At 42.5% G+C, this 21,727-nt stretch overlaps 1 protein-coding gene and 1 long non-coding RNA gene across 2 annotated transcripts; both read left to right on the top strand.

The window, feature by feature from the left end:
* Positions 1 to 10,895: 10,895 nt before the first annotated feature.
* On the top strand, positions 10,896 to 19,795 carry LOC309476811. The gene is made up of 3 exons (XR_014198374.1): positions 10,896 to 10,961; positions 19,020 to 19,278; positions 19,368 to 19,795. It is a non-coding gene; the product is annotated as an uncharacterized lncRNA (long non-coding RNA).
* On the top strand, positions 16,075 to 18,679 carry LOC309478563 (uncharacterized protein). The gene is made up of 2 exons (XM_082142180.1): positions 16,075 to 18,271; positions 18,659 to 18,679. The coding sequence occupies exon 1, from the start codon at positions 16,088 to 16,090 to the stop codon at positions 18,017 to 18,019; it is 1,932 nt and encodes a 643-aa protein (XP_081998306.1). The 5' UTR covers positions 16,075 to 16,087; the 3' UTR covers positions 18,020 to 18,271; positions 18,659 to 18,679.
* Positions 19,796 to 21,727: the final 1,932 nt, after the last annotated feature.

Below are 21,727 nucleotides of genomic sequence, written 5' to 3' on the forward strand. Positions count from 1 at the left end.
TCCAACACTACACTATCTGAAAGGGAGAAAAACAATATTTAGTACAGGTTGTGCATGAAAAATAAATAAAATAAATCCTCCTGTATATTCCTTCCTAAATCTTACCTCTGCACTCTGAAGATTTCTTGAGATACTTTGGTGATAAAGTCACCAATCTGAGGGCCCAGGTACAGGTAACAGATCATGCAGTGTTGATGTTCTTGAATCCATCAGCCTCTTGGACTACTTTTGTTCTTGTCTCCTTACAATCAGTAAAGGAAGTAATCACAAATCCTAAAACTTCTTTTTGTCCCTACGATATAATACACTGTATTTGAAGCAAATAAATGAGATCCATTGGTGATAAGCACCGGCTGAAGATAAGCACCAGTCCGGGGCTGGATAAACTAATGTTTGCAATCAGGGTCCATTCCTGTTCATGGCCACAGTCACTCCAGTTCTAAAGAAACCTTCACTGGATGCTTCTGTCTTAGCAAATTTTTTTTTTTTAATTTAACATTTATCTCGAAGGTGAAGGAAAAAATTGCACAGCTTCAATCTTTCTTAACCAATAATTACATTCAAAATTACAAAAAGATTTCAATCTGGGTTCAAATCGTTTCATAGCACTGAAACTGCCCTCTTTAGCGTTCTTAATGATATCTTAAAGGGTTAGTTCACCCAAAAATGAAAGTTCTGTCAGTAATTACTCTCCCTCATGTTGTTCCAAACCCGTAAGACTTTCGTTCATCTTCGGAACACAAATTAAGATATTTTTTATTAAATCTGAGAGCAGTCTCCCTCCTCCATAGGCTTCTCTGTAATTTCATTCTGCCGGCCCAGAAAAGTTAGTAAAAACATTGTTAAAATAGTCCAGGTGACTACAGTGGCTCAACCTTAAGTTTATCAAGTGACGAGAATACTTTTTGTGCGCAAAAATAAATAAAAATAATGACTTTACAATCGCGCCTTACAATTCAGCTTCAATTATCACCCCGAAAGAACAATTACAGTGCTTTACAACTATAGAACAAAAAGAGTTAAATAAACTTATCACTTCATCTAAAACAACAACATGTTTATTAGATCCTATACCAACTAAACTACTGAAAGAAGTGTTATCTGTAGTGGAAGAGCCTCTCCTCAATATTATTAACTCGTCTTTATCTTTAGGTCATGTTCCAAGAACATTTAAACTGGCAGTTATAAAACCTCTCATTAAGAAACCACAATTAGATCATAATAATCTAGCAAATTATAGACCCATTTCAAATCTTCCATTTATGTCTAAAATATTAGAAAAAGTGGTGTCCGCTCAACTGGGCTCTTTCTTGCAACAAAATGATATCTATGAAAAGTTTCAGTCTGGATTCAGACCGCATCATAGCACTGAAACTGCGCTCGTTAAAATCACAAATGATTTACTTTTAGCTTCTGACCAAGGCTGTATCTCAATACTAGTTTTACTTGATCTTAGTGCTGCGTTCGATACTATAGATCACACAATACTCTTAGATCGACTACAAAATTATACTGGTGTTCAAGGACAAGCACTAAGCTGGTTCAAATCATACCTATCTGACCGCTACCATTTTGTCTATTTAAATGGAGAAAAATCGATCATAACTCCAGTAAACTATGGAGTGCCGCAGGGATCTGTATTAGGCCCTCTGTTATTTTCAATATATATGATGCCACTTGGAAATATTATAAGGAAACATGGAATTAGTTTCCATTGTTATGCTGATGACACTCAAATATATATTTCATCACGGCCGGATGAAAACGCTACATTTTCCAAATTGACAGAGTGTGTTAAAGATATAAAAGATTGGATGACGCGTAATTTTCTTTTATTAAATCCAGACAAGACAGAGGTAATACTTATCGGTTCAAAAAACCGCCCACAAAACCTCGCACAATACAACTTTAACATCATAGGATGTCCTGTTACTTTATCCTCTACAGTAAAAGACCTGGGTGTTATACTCGATTGCAACCTGTCTTTTGAAAATCATATTTCTTATGTTACAAAAACAGCCTTTTTCCACCTTAGAAACATTGCTAAGCTACGTAATATGCTATCAGTTTCTGATGCAGAAAAGTTAGTTCATGCATTCATGACCTCGAGACTGGATTACTGTAATGCTTTATTAGCTGGTTGTCCTGCATCCTCAATAAACAAGCTACAGTTAGTCCAAAATGCCGCCGCTAGAGTTCTTACGAGATCAAGAAAATATGATCATATAACACCGATTTTATCATCACTGCATTGGTTACCTATAAAGTTCCGTATTAATTACAAGGTATTGCTACTGACTTATAAAGCCCTAAACGGCTTAGCTCCAGTCTATTTAACGGATCTTCTATCGCCCTATAATCCATCGCGCTCTTTGAGATCACTAAATTCAAGGCTTTTGGTCATACCTAGGATATCCAGAACCACCAAAGGAGGGAGAGCATTTTCACATTTGGCTCCAAAACTCTGGAATAGTCTTCCTGATACTGTTCGTTGCTCAGACTCGCTCTCCCAGTTTAAAACTAGATTAAAGTCGCATCTCTTCAGCCAGGCATTCATATAATCCTACAGTTCAAACTACAATCCGGCCTCTATCCAATGCCAGAGGAGAACTGGCCCCCGACTGAGCCTGGGTTCTCCCAAGGTTTTTTTTTCTCCATTAAGGCACCTGATGGAGTTTTAGGACACCATTAGGTCACTTGATGGAGTTTTTCGGTTCCTTGCCACTGTTGCCTTTGGCTTGCTCAGTTGGGGATATTTTGGGGATATTTAATTTAATTTTATCAATCAATAAATTCCTCTTGAAACAAACTTTGTTGTATTATTTTAATTTAATACTGTGAAGCTGCTTTGATGCAATCTGTATTGTGAAAAGCGCTATACAAATAAACTTGACTTGACTTGACTTGACTTTATTCAACTTGTTTCTCTGAGTGAGTTCACGAGAGCGTCACGACGCATGCGCGAGAACTGAGAAGATGGTCTCGATGTAGTGTTTAAAATGGTTCTAAAGTGTGCATTTCCTGGATGTCCGAATCGTGAGAAACCAACGAGAAAATGTAAAAGTGCCTTACCAGTGCAGCAAAATGAATGGCTTACCTTTCACACTTTCCCATCAAATGATCGTGAGCGTCACCTTCTCAGTTCTCGCGCATGCGTCGTGGCTCTCGTGAACTCACATCAGAGGCCCACACTGAAGAAAATCAATAGTTGAATAAAGTCATTATTTTTGTTTTGTTTTTGCGCACAAAAGTATTTTTGGGTGAACAAACCCTTTAATGGCTACTGATTCCTCTGGGTTCTATTTTAGCACCTGCTCTTTTTTCTCTTTATTTACTTCCCCTGGGCTCTGTTTTTAGGAAACATGGCGTTTACTGCATTGTTATGCCGATGATATGCACATTTACTTGTCTGTGATTAGAAACAATAACAGTGTTCTTAATACTGTATTAGCATGGCTTGATGGCGTCAAATCATGGCTCTCCCAAAATTGTCTCTTTTTGAACACAGATAAGACGGAAGTTATTGTTTTCGGCTCCTCAGACTCTAGGGCAAGAAATTTACCTTAATTTCTCCACAAGTGCGGAATTTAGGTGTGGAGTTTGACAGCTGTCTGAAATTTGACAAACAAACAATTTTATTTTATTTATTTTTAAAAAAATTTACGCTCACTTTCAAAAATCAAACCCTTTCTTTCGGAGAGGTCTCGAGAGGTTGCAATCCATGCTATCATCACGTCTCGGCTGGATTACTGCAACTCCTTCTATTACAGCATATCAAAGACTCAAATCTCCCGCCTACAAGTAGTTCAAAATGCAGCCGCTAGATTTCTGAAGGGACGTAAAAAAAAATCATCATGCCACTTCCCTCCTGAAATCCCTACATCAGCTGCCGATTCACTTTAGAATCGAGTTTAAGATCCTGTTACTCCATACCCTTCAACACTCCTGTTTTTCCCGGGTTTCTCCCATTTTTTAGCCCTATCTCCCTGACCCCTTCCGGTTTGTTATTTCTCCCGGGAAAGTCCCGCAATTTGCATGGCCCAAACTCCTTTATGAATAATCGGACCAATATGTTTGTCTAATGTTGACCCGTTGCCAGATCTTGTATTAAATGCATTATATTCACACAATCCACACACCATATACAATTTCAACCCGTTTGTCCCAGTTGCATTCGCGGAAAGTTTAACCCGAAAGCGAGCCGATAGACATCCAGATCCCTCGAGCCCACCTAAAGACCAGAGGAAATAGAGCTTTTGAAGAGGTTGGCTCATCTTTTTTCCTTGGTTTTTAATGTGTATTTCTGTATGGTTCTTATGGTGATTCTAATTGTCTGTTTTTAATTTATTGTGTACCCTTATGCTTTTATTGTACAGAACTTTGGTCGGCCTGTGGCTGTTTTTAAATTTGCTTTAGAAATAAACCGAACTTGAACTTGAACAAATCTCCTGCACAAACCCATATGACCAGCTTCGTCTCCACATGCCGGTGAGATGCATCCCAATCCTTAAGCAGAAGGAACCAGATGAAATATTCTGAATGATACCTATCCACAATCTGACTAAACTGAATGAACACTGAAGTGACGTTACCTGACCAATGACACCAATGTCTTTTTAGAGCAGCTTTACAGCAGAATTTAATTCTGTTTGCATCATTGAATATTTGTTTCCTGTTTATGTGGCTTATATGGCTTGACTTGACTATCCAAACCATAGCATTTGTGTCTTCTTGATATAAGGGCAGAGCAGCGATGATGACAGCTTCTTCAGTGTCTGTCTCCCAGAGAGCACGAATCTAGATTTTTGTTTATTTTTTCTTAAAGCACTTTTTTTTCTTTTCTTTTTTTTACAACATAAAAGGAAAAGAAGATTACCTTGAGGATTGATTTTGATTTTGACTTTGATTGCAGCTCTTCCAGACCATGTCTTCAGCTGCGTAGTGTTATCAAATCTTCCAGACATCAAATACCTTTGTTTGAATGGCTTTTGTAGAGGCTTGGACATCTGTGTCAGTTTGTGCCATTTCTAACAGAAATGACATTTTGTCTCCTTTTGTGTCTGTGCTTTATTTTTTTATATATTTTTTTTTTGCCACAGGCATGATAAAAGATCAAGATTCAAGCACTTTATTGTCATTGTGTAGCACAACGAAATTACTCTTGTGACAACCCCAAATGTGCATTTCAAATCCAGAGAGAAAAATGTTAAAATATAAATACAATTTAAGGCAAAGTACAAGTAGTTGACAATACATATACTAACATGCAATAGTTAAAGATAAAATAGTTAATATATACAAATAATTATAATAACAATACAATAAATAAATGCAATATAAAAGCTAAGGAAACAGAATCATCATATAAAATGTTCAAAGTTGTTCAGAGTATTGGCAAAATGTCATATACAGTGTTAAATGCACGAGTAACCAACACAATTATTATTGCACAAATGTACAGCAGCTTTAATTGTTATTGCACGTATTATTGAACAACGTGTCATACAATGCTAAGATAGCTTATTATACCTGCAGTGTTGTCACCCCAGGAACGTACAGCTCCATGACCTCTCCATGACCTCTCCTTGACCTCTCCTTGACCTCTCCTTTAGTCGTTACTGGACTGTGGGTGATCTTTTTCGTGGTCCTAAATTTGACAATCATTTCTTTGGTCTTTTTGATGTTTAAAACCAGGTTGTTGATGTCACACCACGCTGTCCTCCTTCCTATATGCAGCTTCATTGTTGTTTAATATGAGCCCAATGACAGTCGTACCACTTGTTAAGTGTCCTGTTAATTTAAAGAGAACTGGAGATTGGTTATTGTCTTTATCAAACTGAGCAAAGAAGCTGTTCAGTTCTTCTGCAAGATTAGCATTATTGTTGGTTAGCATATGCTGTAAGACATGGCTATTTCCCTTGCCCTGAGCTGCTGTTTTACTTCATTGTCAGCTGCAGTTGGTGTATATTTTTCACCCAAAATGACAAAGCACATCTGCAGAGAGATTGCTTTAGCTTGCTCAAGACTGCCACTACTTTACGAAAGTGTAAAGCAAAACACAGCAAAGTTGTGCAATCCTTTGTCCTTTGTCACTTTGCTGACTGCACAGACATGCACCACTGTGAACCTCAAAAAAAGTCTGTATTTTTCAGGTTTTGTGTGCCCTTTGTAACATTTTCTTTGTTGAATGATAGCAGAAAACTCTAGCCCAAGGCCCAATTAAAATCTGTCTCGATGTGATGTAATCTGAGGTCAACTTGCAGACGTTGTGCTCATTTGATAACAGCTCAGAAACTGGAAGCGGAGGTTAGTTTAAACAATCTCCTGGGAGAACAAGAGCGCAGTACAGTACTCTCTTATCTTGATTGGGTATCTTGCTCACTATTCCTCCAGTTGCACCAAGATAGAGGGATGTGTTGTGGTTTTCCTGGAGGGGTGATACAAGGATTCCCATTCCCTGTCCGATGTACATTTAAAGGAGAACTTGGTAACTTTTTTAACTTAATAAAACTGTCTAGAAATCATTTGGATGGTTAAACAACCTGTTCTGGTGATATTGGTGACTTTCCCAGCTCCCCCCAGCGTTCCCAGGCGGAAAACCAACCTTGCAACTTGGGAACTACCGTCCCGGCAAGATAGAAATTGGAAGTCTCGTGAGAAGCGAGAACTAGAACGAGAACGAGCGCGAACCACAAATTGCTTTACGGCAATTCGACATAAACACACGCATGTATGATGTATTACCAGATGACCCACCTCGGTAGACATAGCTCCACACGATACAGTTGGCTTGCTCCGATCAAAACAAACGCACATGAGCAGCGGTAGAGAGGGGGAGGAGGCCGCCGCAAGTGAGTTTTTACGACCTTGTTGTGAAATATACACCCCCCCACAGCTGTAGGGGGAGCTCGTGGGGAAAACATGCGACAACAAAAGGGAAAATCAGCGAAGAAGTGACTAGAGTTCGCTAAAGTTGCCGAGTTCTGCTTTAAACTGCAAAAGGATCAACTTGCATGTACTCAGGGCTGTTGAAAAATCCTGTGTCACACTCTCTGAGTATTTTTTTGAGTACAACATTGTCATGAAACCGGAGACTCCTTCTGAATAGTCTTGAGAACAGTCCTTGTGAGGTATTTTTCTGTAGTAGGAATTTGAAACTCCATCTTTTATTGCCTTTGCAATTTTGCCTTGCGAGTGTAACTTGCCCTCTGAAATGTTAGTTCTGCTTTTGCATGTCTAACACGGCCAAACTGGTTGATGCCGATGTTCTGTTGTTACAGGTAAACACATATTTGGCCTGGCAATCAGAGAATGTGCACACTGCCTTTATCTTCATATATGGTCCGTGTTTTTGACTTAGAGGACATCGGACTCTCTGGTAGTTTTATTTCTCCTTCTTTAGGCGCTATTTTCCTCCAGTCTAGACTATTTATGTGAATTTTGAATTTCTTTTTACCAGGTGTTGCTGATGATGTCCATTGGCTTTTTTCCCCCCTTTGTCCTGTTTTCTCTGGTCCACCATTGCTGTCATCCTCAGGCTCTACAACCTCGTCAGGTGAATGAATCCCTTCAAAGCTGTAATTCAGTTCATTGCTTTCTTCAGACATGTCACTGCATAGATAAACATGGTCTGATAATGAATCTGTATTGTCTTCCTCATTCTTATCCAGGTGGTCAGTAAGCTTAATTGTTTTTCGGAAATTTATAAAAACTATTGACTGCAAATTTTTTACTTGAATGCAATTGTTAATGATGGTTTTTGCAACAAGTCCTCCAACCCATACGACCATTTAGGTCTTCAAATACGACACATAAGAGTGTTCCCTACTGGCGCCAGCTGGAGATGTGGAGAAATGCAACATAATAAACTTTCGCCTCAATGCATTATGTTCTTTATTTTATTTACCTGCTAGTTACGTCAAACTCTCCCAGCTATTCGAAGTGGTTTATTGCTATACAAAGATATGGATTGTTGATGACTTCATCACACGTACAGGTAGGGTTGCCATCCGTCTCGTATAGTCCCGTGTTTATGAATGAAATTATATCATGTTTCAAATAGTTATGTATTTCAAGCTGTGTGACGTTCAAATCATTCAAACGGACGCCAACATTATAAAGTTAGTTTTCATTGTGATATTAAATTTGAAATTCGCCTGTAATGGGAAAGGAATCATGCAAAAGTCCACACATTTACTGTGTTTTACCATAGTAACTGTCGATCCGCCATGTCATAGTAAAAGCACAGTAACCGCATCCCATACCATGCTTTTACCACAGTAACCACAACACTTACCATGCTTTTACCACAGAAACTGTGTTTTATTGTGTACTATTGTAGTTAAAGCACAGTAACACAACACTTACCATGCTTTTACATCAGTTAGGGGAGAGTGGGGTGAGTTGTGCCAGTTTTTACTCAAAGTGACTTTAAAGTGAGGCCATGGCAGTAATGCCTTCAACTTAAGGATGTACATATATTTCAGGATGTGGTGCATCCCTGAGAACAATAACTTTGGATCTGAAATAAATTGTTTCAGAAATATAGCTCTTGGGAAAAAAGTGGTCTCATGGCACAACTTGCCCCTGGTGCGGGGGAAGTTGTGCCTTTGGGGGAATACATTGGGGGTAAATTGTGCCAGTGATTTCTGAAGTAAAACAGAACATTTTAATGTTATGAACCGTAATGCTATATGAAAGCAAGATAAATTCAATACAAAATTACTCATTTAAGGTTTATTTAGATATTGTCACCCTGGAATACCATAGCATGCGTTTTTCCTACTATGGTCAATTGCATAGGGATTTTGTATTGAACATAACTCTGTATCATAGTGTCATAGAGACAAGGGGGCGGGCTCATTTTACTCAGACGACCAATCAGTCTCTCAGGATCATTGTGAAGCTATCAAGCTACGCCCTAGCAACCATTTAGAGCACCATAGCAACACAATATATGATAGTTGTGAATCATTTCAGGCAAAAAGGCTTTGGCAATAGATGCCTGTTGACATAGCGTTGTCTGTCAATTATGTAACATATAAGAATAAAGTGACTAGGCTAATTTCTAAACATCCTATTGTGACATAGGCCACTTAAAAACGGAATAAAACTTCTCTTTAATAACATAGTGCAAACTCAAAACTGAAATCAGTGTTAGCTAAATTAAACAAATAGCAGGCAGGCCTAAGTCAAACAATGATGAGGCATGCCCATCTCCTCACTTCTCAAGATTATCCCCTGTGAGTATGTAGGTCTAGGTGGTCTGGATCTGGCACAACTTAACCCAGGCCCTTTGGCACAAATCACCCCAGACCCACAAGTTTGAAAAACTAGCATGATCCAGCAGTTAAGAGCTAACATCATGCTAACTGTATAGACTCATTGTGTAGCCTACTAAAGCACTAAAACATGTGTGAAATGTTTTCAAACTTGTCTATAATTGTTCAGACACTACAATCAAAAAACCTTAATCATAGAAATGTTACTTTGAAAGGGAAAAAACATTTTTTTTGCACTAAAATGTGCTTAACTCTCATGCCATGTGTCTCTCTTCTTTGGAGGATGAGTAAAAGTGATTGTTTTTCAAAATTATGTGGTCACATGACCAATTTATTCTATGGTTTTCCAGAAACAAGGGTGGAACTACTTCCCCCCTGGCACAAATCACCCCACTCTCCCCTACTGTGTTTTATTGTGTACTATTGTAGTTAAAGCACAGTAACACAACACCATGCTTTTACCACAGTAACTGTGTTTTTATTGTGTACTATTGTAGTTAAAGCACAGTAACACAACACCATGCTTTTACCACAGTAACTGTGTTTTATTGTGTACTATTGTAGTTAAAGCACAGTAACACAACACCATGCTTTTACCACAGTAACTGTGTTTTATTGTGTACTATTGTAGTTAAAGCACAGTAACACAACACCATGCTTTTACCACAGTAACTGTGTTTTATTGTGTACTATTGTAGTTAAAGCACAGTAACACAACACCATGCTTTTACCACAGTAACTGTGTTTTATTGTGTACTATTGTAGTTAAAGCACAGTAACACAACACCATGCTTTTACCACAGTAACTGTGTTTTATTGTGTACTATTGTAGTTAAAGCACAGTAACACAACACCATGCTTTTACCACAGTAACTGTGTTTTTATTGTGTACTATTGTAGTTAAAGCACAGTAACACAACACCATGCTTTTACCACAGTGTTCTGTGTTTTTATTGTGTACTATTGTAGTTAAAGCACAGTAACACAACACTTACCATGCTTTTACATCAGTTACTGTGTTTTATTGTGTACTATTGTAGTTAAAGCACAGTAACACAACACCATGCTTTTACATCAGTTACTGTGTTTTATTGTGTACTATTGTAGTTAAAGCACAGTAACACAACACCATGCTTTTACCACAGTGTTCTGTGTTTTTACTGTGTACTTTTGTAGTTAAAGCACAGTAACACAACACTTACCATGCTTTTACATCAGTTACTGTGTTTTATTGTGTACTATTGTAGTTAAAGCACAGTAACACAACACCATGCTTTTGCCACAGAAACTGTGTTTTATTGTGTACTATTGTAGTTAAAGCACAGTAACACAACACTTACCATGCTTTTACCACAGAAACCACTGTGTAGCCTAATATTTGTAAACCACAGTAACACAACACTCAAAATAGTTTTAACACAGTAACTGTAGATTTAATGAAGTATTTGTAGTTAAAGCACAGTCATTTACCATGCTTAAATGGACATTTCTTGTTTTACAACTGAAATGGAGCAAGCCAGGCAAACCAGTCCTGTTGGGGATGAGGAATGAACATGGCCGTCTCATATATCCATCTCATATATCCATATCTCATAGATACTCATGTTTGTATAGCTCCTAGAATGAGCAAATCAGCTGTGCCATCATCTCTGGAATTTGGGCAGGAAATGATTGAATATAGTGAGTACTGACTGTTAAAAGTCTGTGCCCTGACATAGACTACGTTACCCATAATGCATGTGTTCATTTGTAGTTTTGCTCGATCGCGGTTGCGCTAGGCACTTTCACTTTGGTGTGATCCAGTGACATGAGAGCATCATTAACAGTGCAGAAAATTGCCATCCTTTGTTAATCCTGCGCTAATCTTGTGTGTATGAGTGCTGTGTGCGTCCTTAAGATGTAAGTACGGCTTTTGCATGAATGGCGCGTTATTGCAGAGTTATTAGCCCAGGTGGCGAAGTTTTTTATACTCGTGTTATTCCCTACTGTTATGCTGCTGCGGCCCGCTACGGCGCTCCACATGCGCTTCTAAAGTAGCCATCTACTGTATATTCTTTAGTTATTGTCTTGCAAATAACTGCAAATATTATATTTAATTTATAGTTCGCCTGTTTTTGGCATTTTTTCACCATTTGGAGATGTATGGCATTTATGCAAGTTAATTTATAGTGTTAGAGCTCCCACTAGTGGATTTTGGTTGTACTGCGGGTGATTTCTTTATGCATCTGTATGTAACCATAGCCTATATGTTTATTAATATACATTTTATTGTATTTTCTGTTTCAGATAACCACACACACACACACACACACACCCATAAACACACCTAATTTGTTACCTGTAAACCTTCATCATCTCCATGTACCTGACGACTCCTCAATAAATTCTCAAAACTGCACCATTGGATTTGCCTATTCCTTCTGACCGAGGAAGACTCAGTTGACGAGCAATCCATAATCAGCCGCAGACGCACACGGTCTCTCACAAGTGGTCCTTCGAGCCGGATGTTTATTGGCTGAGTCAACAAGATGGCAACTCCACAAGATGAAGTTCCTCAGGAGAATAGTCCAAATTATAGTCCCCGTCCAAGAAGGAGCAGAAAGCTTCCGGGACATCTGGCGGAGTATGAGCACGACCTACCTGATCCAGAGGAGACAGCGTCTTCAAGCAGCAGCAGTTCAGAGGAATCTGATAAGGAGAAGAAGAAGGAGATGAAAAAATGGAAGAGAATGGAGGCAGCATGGGGCAGTGTACTGAAAACGATGAATGAGATGCAAATCACTATGAAGGAGACCAGTGGTGCATTAACCAAGCGTGTGGAACAACTGGAGCGAGCATGTAAGTCATGCAGTCCTCTCCCTACTCAGAGTGATGCTCAACAGCGAGATAGAGCCGCTTCGCTTCCTCCTCTACTCCAAACACCACAGCATAGCAGTATGGGCATGAGCAACATCCATACTACTGATCAGCTACACGTCCTGGCACCAGCAGTGAGGCAGGACATTAGAACACCTGTGAACCTGTTAAGGCCAGTAGAACCTACTGCATCTTCACCACTGCAAAATGCAAGCCCGATTCTCCATTCAGCATCAAGGCCAGCTCCACTACCTTTAAGCCCTATTATTCAGCCTACATCAAATATTCAGCCAGCGCCGCTGCCACCGAACCCTGTAGTTCAACCTGCACAGCAGCCAGGCGCGATGCTAGTACCTCAACCTGTGCTTCAGCAACCGCCAGTGACACCGTCTGTACTGCAACCCAGGGTGAATACTGCATTTCAGCCTGCAGGACAGTCTGCACCTTGGCCCGCGCCACAGCCTGCTCCCCAGCTGAGAATCCCTGTGGCCCATCCAGGTATTCAGCCGGCACCGCTACCTGCTCCGCCCCCCAGAATGAGTCATGTGATTCAGCCTGCTCTACAACCCGTCAATCAAGTAGCCCAATCAGTACAGTTTGGAAGGCTTGAACCACGTCAGGCTGAGCCCCTATACAGTCAGAGATACTACCACCCGCAGCCTCCAGGCAGCTCCACCCAGGTACTCTCTGCACAATCCCACGACTTCTCTGCAGCCTCAGCGCCACTGTATCAGCCACCATCTGGGATATCAGCGCCGCAGACTTATAGCCAGCTTTACGCAGCTCCACCTCCTGATTCTGCCAGCTCCCACTCTGCTGCCTATCCACCAGTCTCTGTCTACCCCTCACTGCCTGCTGCATCTACTGCACAAGCCGCAGTACTTCCTGTAGCAGAAGTCACCCAGCCAAACCTGATGGAGATGATCTTAGCATCTTCATATGGCATCCCGAAGCCTAGACTGGTGACATTCAAATCAGGCAGAGAGAGTGACTTTGCATTACTGAAGAAAGGACTGGACAGCCTACTTGGGCCACATGCTCATCTCACAGAGGAGTATAAATATCACATCCTAATAGATCAGTTAGAGCATCCATGTGCGTTACAAGTGGCCAGACGCTATATTCACGACCGCACTCCCTACACTAGTGCAATGAGAGCTTTGGAGCAGAGATATGGGCAACCCAGGCAATTAGTCCAGAGTGAACTGAGTGCTATACTTAACTGCTCTCCTATTAAGGCAGGTGATCCTCAAGCCTTTGAAGATTTCTCCCTGGCGGTGTCCAGCCTAGTGGGCCTCCTCAGTACTATGGACGATGTAGCAGCCAGTGAGCTCCAGTGTGGTTCACACGTAGACAGGTTACTCACTAAGCTTCCGCCTAGCTACAGAGACAATTTCATCGAGTACTGCATCACACGTGGTATCATACGCACTGGCAGCAGTTGCACCTACAATATGTATGACTTCTCCGGGTGGCTCGAGCGCAAGTCCCAAGTTCTACAGCTATCACGGCAAGCCATTCAGCCACAGCCCTCAGATAGACCACGCCCAGAGAGGGGCAACCCCAGAGCCTCTGCAGGGTCCAGGGCACAGAGTAAGTCTACATCCATCTATTATGGCTCAGATCCCGCTCAAACACAGCCGAAGATGTACACTAAGGCACACATTACTAATCCTTCTTCCTCCTCTAAGAAGAAGCAGTTTAAGCCATACTGCCCATATTGTGAAGGGACAGAGCACTACCTCAGTGGCTGTGTAGATTTTAAGAAGCTAGACCTCAAAGCCGTAGCTTCTTGGATAAAGGAAAAATCCAAATGCTGGCGCTGTGGCCGTAAACATACCCCTGAGCAGTGCACTCTTAAGAAGATGTGCAGCACCTGTGGAGAACAGCACTTATTAGTGCTTCATGACCTGGCTGAAGCGAAGAGGAGGGACCCGAATATCCTAACAGTGAGCACCAGCCGAGTGTTTTTGGCTCCTATCAGTCACTCTGGCCGTGTAATGCTTAAGGTTGTGCCCATTCAGTTACACCATCAAAGGAAATCTCTGGACACATATGCTCTTCTTGATGATGGCTCAGAAAAAACCATTATACTCCCTGCTGCTGTCAAGTCGTTAGGCTTAATTCAGGAGGAGGAAACTCTGTCTCTGCGTACTATTCGTCAAGATGTGATCCATATTAAAGGAGGCTATGTCTCTTTCCAGGTGTCCCCAAAGGCCAAGCCGAAAATACGTTACAACATAACGCATGCCTTTACCGCCCAACAGCTCAGCCTAGCTGAACAGTCATGCCCAGTGGAGCTCTTAAAGGAGAAGTATCATCACCTACAGCGAGTGCAGCTTGAAGGATTCGATCAAATACAGCTACTTGTGTTAATCGGCTCTGATAATGCTCACCTCATAACTCCTGTCCGTTCTATCCTGCGAGGCTCAGCCCAAGGACCTGTCGCCGTCTGCACCAAGCTCGGGTGGGCCATCCAGGGTCCGAGCTGCAGTATGCCCACACAGCAAGGGGAGGCGCACTGCCTGAACATATCATGCCTTTCCCCTGCCATTGCCCTTCAACAGGATGTACAGCGTCTGTGGCAACTAGATGCTCCCCTCCATAGACCTGGAAAGGAGGTCACACGCTCAAAGGAAGACAGAGAGGCCATAGCCATGTTAGAGGCCAATACCATCAGAGTACCTGTGGATGGTGTAGAGCGATATGCCACCCCCCTGCTCAGGAAGAAGGACTTCCCACAGATGCATGTCTCCTCTGAAGTAGTTAAAGGCCTTCTGAGATCCACCGAGCGTAAGCTAGTTAAGAATCCTGACCTGGCACTCACATACAACCAGGAGATCAAGAGGTTGATAGATTCTGGTTATGTTGTAAAGCTGACTCCCGAAGAGATTCATAGCTCTGCTGAATCTTGGTATGTACCACACCACATTGTACATCACAACAACAAAGCTCGGGTGGTCTTTAACTGCTCCTTTGAGTTCCAGGGGACCGTTCTTAACCACTACCTCCTGCCAGGACCTCCTCTGGGGCCTACACTGCTGGGTGTACTCCTGCGTTTCCGCCAGTATCCTGTTGCAGTGAGCGGAGATATAAAGGCCATGTTTCATCAGATCCGCCTGCTCCCTGAAGACTGCCCCCTGCTGCGGTTCTTATGGAGAGACTGTGAAACAGAGAGGCCCCCAGATGTATATGAGTGGAGAGTCCTGCCTTTTGGGACAACGTGTAGCCCCTGCTGTGCTACCTTTGCCCTTCAGAGCCACGTAAGGGAGCACAGAGACACCTACAAAGACATCTACGACTCTGTCCACACAGCCTTCTACGTGGACAACTGCCTGCAGTCCCTTTTTGACCCACAAGAGGCCAAGTTGCTCATTGACAGAATGAGAGAGCTGCTTATCCAAGGTGGATTCGAGATACGACAGTGGGCTAGCAACATCCCTGAGGTGGTCGCTCATCTGCCAGGTACAGCCAGGTCGGATAGCTGTGAACTGTGGCTAAACCTTAAAAGCCTTGATCCCCAGGAGTCAACACTGGGTCTCAGCTGGCACTGCACTACTGACGTCCTGGGATACAAGCACCGCCCTGTAATCTACACAACTGTGACGCTGCGCAATGTTTACAAAGTACTGGCCAGTCAGTATGACCCATTGGGTTATATCTGCCCCTACACTACAAGAGCAAAGCTCATTGTGCAGGCCCTGTGGAGCACAGAGAGAGGATGGGACGAGCCCATAGAAGGAAACTTGCTTCAGTCGTGGCTCGAATGGGAAAAGGAATTGTCCTATCTCCAGTATATCACCATCCCCCGATGTTACGCTCCTCCTCACAACAGCAACAGCGCGACATATGAGGCTCACATCTTCTGTGATGCCTCAGAGAAGGCATATGGAGCTGTGGCCTATCTCAGAGTCATAGAGCAGCAAGCTCACATCTCCACCACCTTCATCATGGCACGCTCCAGAGTAGCGCCCCGCAAGCAGGTGTCGATACCCCGACTGGAGCTGTGTGCTGCGCTCACTGGAGCCCAACTGGCCAAGGTACTCCAAACTGAGCTCTCACTACCCCTTCACTCCGTTTACCTGTGGACAGATTCCACTACAGTGCTTCAGTGGATCCAGTCCAGCTCCTGCAGGTACAAAGTTTTTGTGGGGACTCGGATCTGTGAGATACAGGAGCTGACCTCTCCGGAACAGTGGGGGTATGTGAACTCTGATGATAATCCGGCCGATGACATCACAAGAGGGAAACCACTGTCAGAACTCACGGTCTCCAGCCGATGGTCACAGGGCCCACACTTTCTCACACAGACTCCTGACACCTGGCCGAAGCCCCCGACAGAGTTCCCAGAATGTGGCAGTGAAGAACTCAGAAAGACTGCCTTCTGTGGCCTTACAAATGTATCACCAAGTCTGCCAGATTCAGCACAGTACACATCTTTAGATGATTTGATTCTGGCCACTCACCAATCCCTGCAGGGGGCGGCTACCACCTCCTACACTGCAAGTGAGCGCCTAGAGGCAGAGACCCAGCTGCTTCAATCTGCGCAGAAGGACAGCTTCCCAGAGGAGGTCCAAGCCCTACAAGCAGGTAACCCTGTTCGCCCGAGCAGTCGTCTCAGCGCCCTTTCCCCTGAGTATGACAGCCTCAGTGGACTAGTCAGAGTGGGAGGTCGCCTGCGTCAAGCTACAGATGTAGACCCTGACAGCATCCACCCAGTTGTGTTATCACCTGATCACCCTCTGACTCATCTCATCATAAAGCACTATGATGTTCAGCTGTTTCACCCTGGTGCAGAGAGACTCTATGCAGAGTTACGCCGCACCTACTGGATCCTCAGAGGTCGTCAGGCCATTAAGAAACATCAATACCGGTGTGTGGACTGCAGGAGATGGCGCGCCTCACCCTCCACACCAAAGATGGCTGATCTTCCCTCATCTCGGCTGAGACTCTACAAACCGCCCTTCTGGTCTACAGGCGTAGACTGTTTTGGGCCATACCTGATTAAGATTGGGCGTAGGAGAGAGAAACGCTGGGGAATCATCTATAAATGCCTCACCACTAGATGCATCCACTTAGATCTCATCCCTAGCCTTGATACTGACTCTTTCTTAATGTCATTACGCAGGTTTATTGCACGCCGGGGGAAGCCGTACGAGCTGTGGTCCGACCGGGGCACCAATTTCAGGGGCGGCCATAAAGAACTACAGAGCGCCTTTGAGAGCATGGTACCAAAGTTGCAGCAGCAACTAGCTAAGCAGACTATCAACTTCCACTTCAACCCACCATACTCTCCTCATTTCGGGGGAACCTGGGAGAGGGAAATCCGATCTGTTAAGTCAGCTCTGCAAGGCGTCCTGAAAGACCAAGTTGTGGCAGAGGAAGTGCTCCTAACAGCTCTCATAGAAGTTGAAGGGCTCCTTAATTCTAAACCACTCGGATATGCCTCCTCTGATGTGGCTGACCCGGACCCCATCACGCCAAACCTGCTGCTAATGGGGCGGCGCGACGCTGCATTACCACAGGCAGTATACGGCCCTCATGATGCCCTTTCCAACAGAAGATGGAAACACAGTCAGGTGATCAGTGATCATTTCTGGAAACGCTTTGTCCAGAACTACCTCCCAGGGCTTCAGCTGAGACATAAATGGAGGAAATCCACTGATAATGCTACTGTGGGACAAATTGTGATGATCATTGACTCCAACCTTCCCAGAGGACTTTGGCCTGTTGGGATCATCACCAAGGTTTTCCCAGGGACAGATGGTGTTGTTCGAGCTGCTGAGGTGAAGGTTAAAGACAGTATCTACATTCGCCCGGTAACTAAACTGGTGGAGCTCCCTGAAATGCCTGAGGATTCAAGCGGCATTACTTCAAACTAGTTGACTTTTGAATGAGTGTATTTGCCAGGCAAATACAGGGGCGGCTGTTAAAAGTCTGTGCCCTGACATAGACTACGTTACCCATAATGCATGTGTTCATTTGTAGTTTTGCTCGATCGCGGTTGCGCTAGGCACTTTCACTTTGGTGTGATCCAGTGACATGAGAGCATCATTAACAGTGCAGAAAATTGCCATCCTTTGTTAATCCTGCGCTAATCTTGTGTGTATGAGTGCTGTGTGCGTCCTTAAGATGTAAGTACGGCTTTTGCATGAATGGCGCGTTATTGCAGAGTTATTAGCCCAGGTGGCGAAGTTTTTTATACTCGTGTTATTCCCTACTGTTATGCTGCTGCGGCCCGCTACGGCGCTCCACATGCGCTTCTAAAGTAGCCATCTACTGTATATTCTTTAGTTATTGTCTTGCAAATAACTGCAAATATTATATTTAATTTATAGTTCGCCTGTTTTTGGCATTTTTTCACCATTTGGAGATGTATGGCATTTATGCAAGTTAATTTATAGTGTTAGAGCTCCCACTAGTGGATTTTGGTTGTACTGCGGGTGATTTCTTTATGCATCTGTATGTAACCATAGCCTATATGTTTATTAATATACATTTTATTGTATTTTCTGTTTCAGATAACCACACACACACACACACACACACCCATAAACACACCTAATTTGTTACCTGTAAACCTTCATCATCTCCATGTACCTGACGACTCCTCAATAAATTCTCAAAACTGCACCATTGGATTTGCCTATTCCTTCTGACCGAGGAAGACTCAGTTGACGAGCAATCCATAATCAGCCGCAGACGCACACGGTCTCTCACACTGACATCTGCACTATATTCAACAAAACAAATTTTCTGGAGTTATTATTAACTTATTGTTTTGTCTGATTGGATGAAGCCAGTTGATGAAGAAATAGGCATGTTACACTTTTAAATACATTGCTGATTTGTTATGACTGCTTGTATTATGTTCTTGTACAGAAAGACTACATCTAGAAGTATTGGAGCTGGTAACTGGCACTGAACACACTCAATGCTCAGGTCCGTCTTCACGCAGTTGGTCAGTTCGCATGGTCCAGACTAAAGAGAAACGGGTCTGAGGCCAGAGATGGTGGAGTCGTTGTTGACGGGACGATTCTGTGGCCACCAGTGCAGCACGGCATCAGTTATCCGCTGTGAAGACTACATTCCCAAACAGCTCTACTGTGACAGCTCAGAGTTACGGCCCATGGATTCAATAGTAAGTCTAGTGTGCAACAATTAAAAATAATACTATGATATATGGTTTATTGATTTACCACCTCCTAAATACATATTTTGTTTTGTTAGGACTTCATGAAAAAGCTACTTGAGAAAAAGCTACACGGCGTTAGTGGTGCTGATGAACTATTTGAGCTGCTGTTCACATCACCGGTGACCACACATGGCCCATCCACACTGATGCTGTGCTGAAGAAGGCTCATCAGTGGCTCTTCTTCCTCAGACAGCTGAGGACGTTCAGGGTGAACACCAAAACCCAAAGCATTTTACACATGTACTGTGCAGAGGATCCTGACTGGCTGCATCACTGCCTCTACACTATAAAATAAAGGGGTACTTTAGGGGTACAATGGCTTGTCACTGGGGCTGTACCCTCAAGGGTACAATATTGTACCTTAACCTTTAAAAGAAACGGTACATATATGTACCTTTTAATGCTTTTTGACCCTCAAAAAGGTACATATATGTACCTTGAGGTCCAATAATAAGCCCTATGGGGTACTTAGTGAAGATTGTATTTTGGGAGACAGAAATAGACTCCTACTGTACCCCTATTTCTGATAGTGTAGGAACAGCGCCACCCTGAACTGCACAGAACTGTGTTGGAGTTGAGCTTCTCTCCCTCCAGGACATCTACACCAGGTGTGTGCTATGTACAGCCATGGACTGTCTCTCACCGTTACCATCCGGCAATGGTTATCGCAGAACCTGCACCAGCAGACTGGACTCGTACCAGTAACACACACACAGCACCCCACCCCTCACCCTCACATGCACTACACTTTATCATTACACTGACTGGACTCTGACTTTATTCTGCACGCTGACATTCTGTTTCCACTCATTCATACCATACCTCACTGTATATGTATACTGTGATTATTGTTTTTCATTTCATGCTCTGTGTATAATATAATATTGTACCATATATTGTTCTCTACCTGGATTGAGTCCCTTACGATACTGTGTACTGTATATTAATACTGTGTGTGTTGTGTAAATATTCTATACTTGTCATCCATACTGTAATGCTGCAGAGTTTGCAACAAAAAAGAAAGTATTTCATCACCTGTACACACTTGGGTTCATGGTTTTGTGACAATAAAGTGATTTGATTTGAATTGATCACATCTTTTGTTCATCATTTGTACTGTACTGTGCTGGATAACAATTACAAATTGCTTAGATACATGGAAGAAGAGGATTTTGATAGGGAGACGGACAAGCAAGCAAGAGGAAGATAACCAGTATAGCTCTGATGATGAGAACTGGATGTGAGTCTGTGAAGACATTTCACCATGCATGCATTTCACTGATAACTGATAAATATCATGATTTTATAACATAACACATTTTTATTTCTCTCAAATATATGTCTTTATATCCCTTTATCTGCCTTCTCGACCAAATGTTGGAGCACATTCTGAGTCACTATATTTCATTAAGAGGAGTGCCTAACTTAACTCAAGCTGGTTGAGCCATCTCTACCCTCTGGTTGAGGTGTGCTATGCCAAAAACATCCACTAGATGTCACTGTGTCAATCAACAGCACTCGTCACAACACTTCCTCTAACATGGATCTCAGAAACAAAAAAAAATCACTCCTGCCTTATATTCTCAAGTAATGTCTCTGGAAAACCATGACCTTTCAAAAATGAAGAACGGGTGGGAAGGCGAGTTGATGGTTGAGTTGTCGGACAGACACTGGGAGGATGCACTACAGAGGGTTAACTCATCCTCCTCCTGTGCACGCTTGGGGCTCATTCAGGTTAAAGTAGAGCATAGGGCTCATTTCAGTAGGGCTAGGTTAGCAGATGTATATCCAGGAACGGACGGGAGTTGTAATAAATGCTCCCTCTCTCCAGCTGATTTATGTGAATTAACTAAATGTATTGTAGATGCAGACGAGTGAAGACCATGGTGAAGACGTTAAATTGCGTTTGACGGGTGTGCAGCGCCACCTTGTGGTGAATAAATTGTGCACAATTACAGGATTCTACATTCATTGCAGACTACTTACATAAAGTACTTCATTAGTGCGTGCAGTTGAAATAAAATACACAATTATATGTTGAAAATAACCACAATACTCATACTTCAAATTCTGTTTCATATTTATTCAATATTTCAAAACCTATAAGCAAAAGAAAGAAAGAAAAAACAAAAAATGTAACTGATTAAATACATAGAGAAAAACAAAACATTCTCTGAGTGAAACCCTGGGAGAACACAAGGCACCATTTCCAGAAGATTGACAATCAGTTTGAGGTTTCAGATCCTGATTGGGAGCCTGGAAAACCCACATATGCTCCAAAAATGTAGTAATAATGTATTGAAGCAATTCAAAATATGCGAGTGCACTTTCTTTTATATATTTGAACTCCGGAAAAAGTGGCTGGTAAAACTGGGCATCCACCGCCACACCGCCA

This window comes from Leuciscus leuciscus, assembly GCF_965113295.1.
Source record: "Leuciscus leuciscus genome assembly, chromosome: 16".
NCBI lineage: Eukaryota > Metazoa > Chordata > Actinopteri > Cypriniformes > Leuciscidae > Leuciscus > Leuciscus leuciscus.

Excerpts from the sequence above, each read along its gene's own strand:
- LOC309478563 (XM_082142180.1), top strand. The coding sequence starts at position 16,088 with ATGGCACGCTCCAGAGTAGCGCCCCGCAAGCAGGTGTCGATACCCCGA.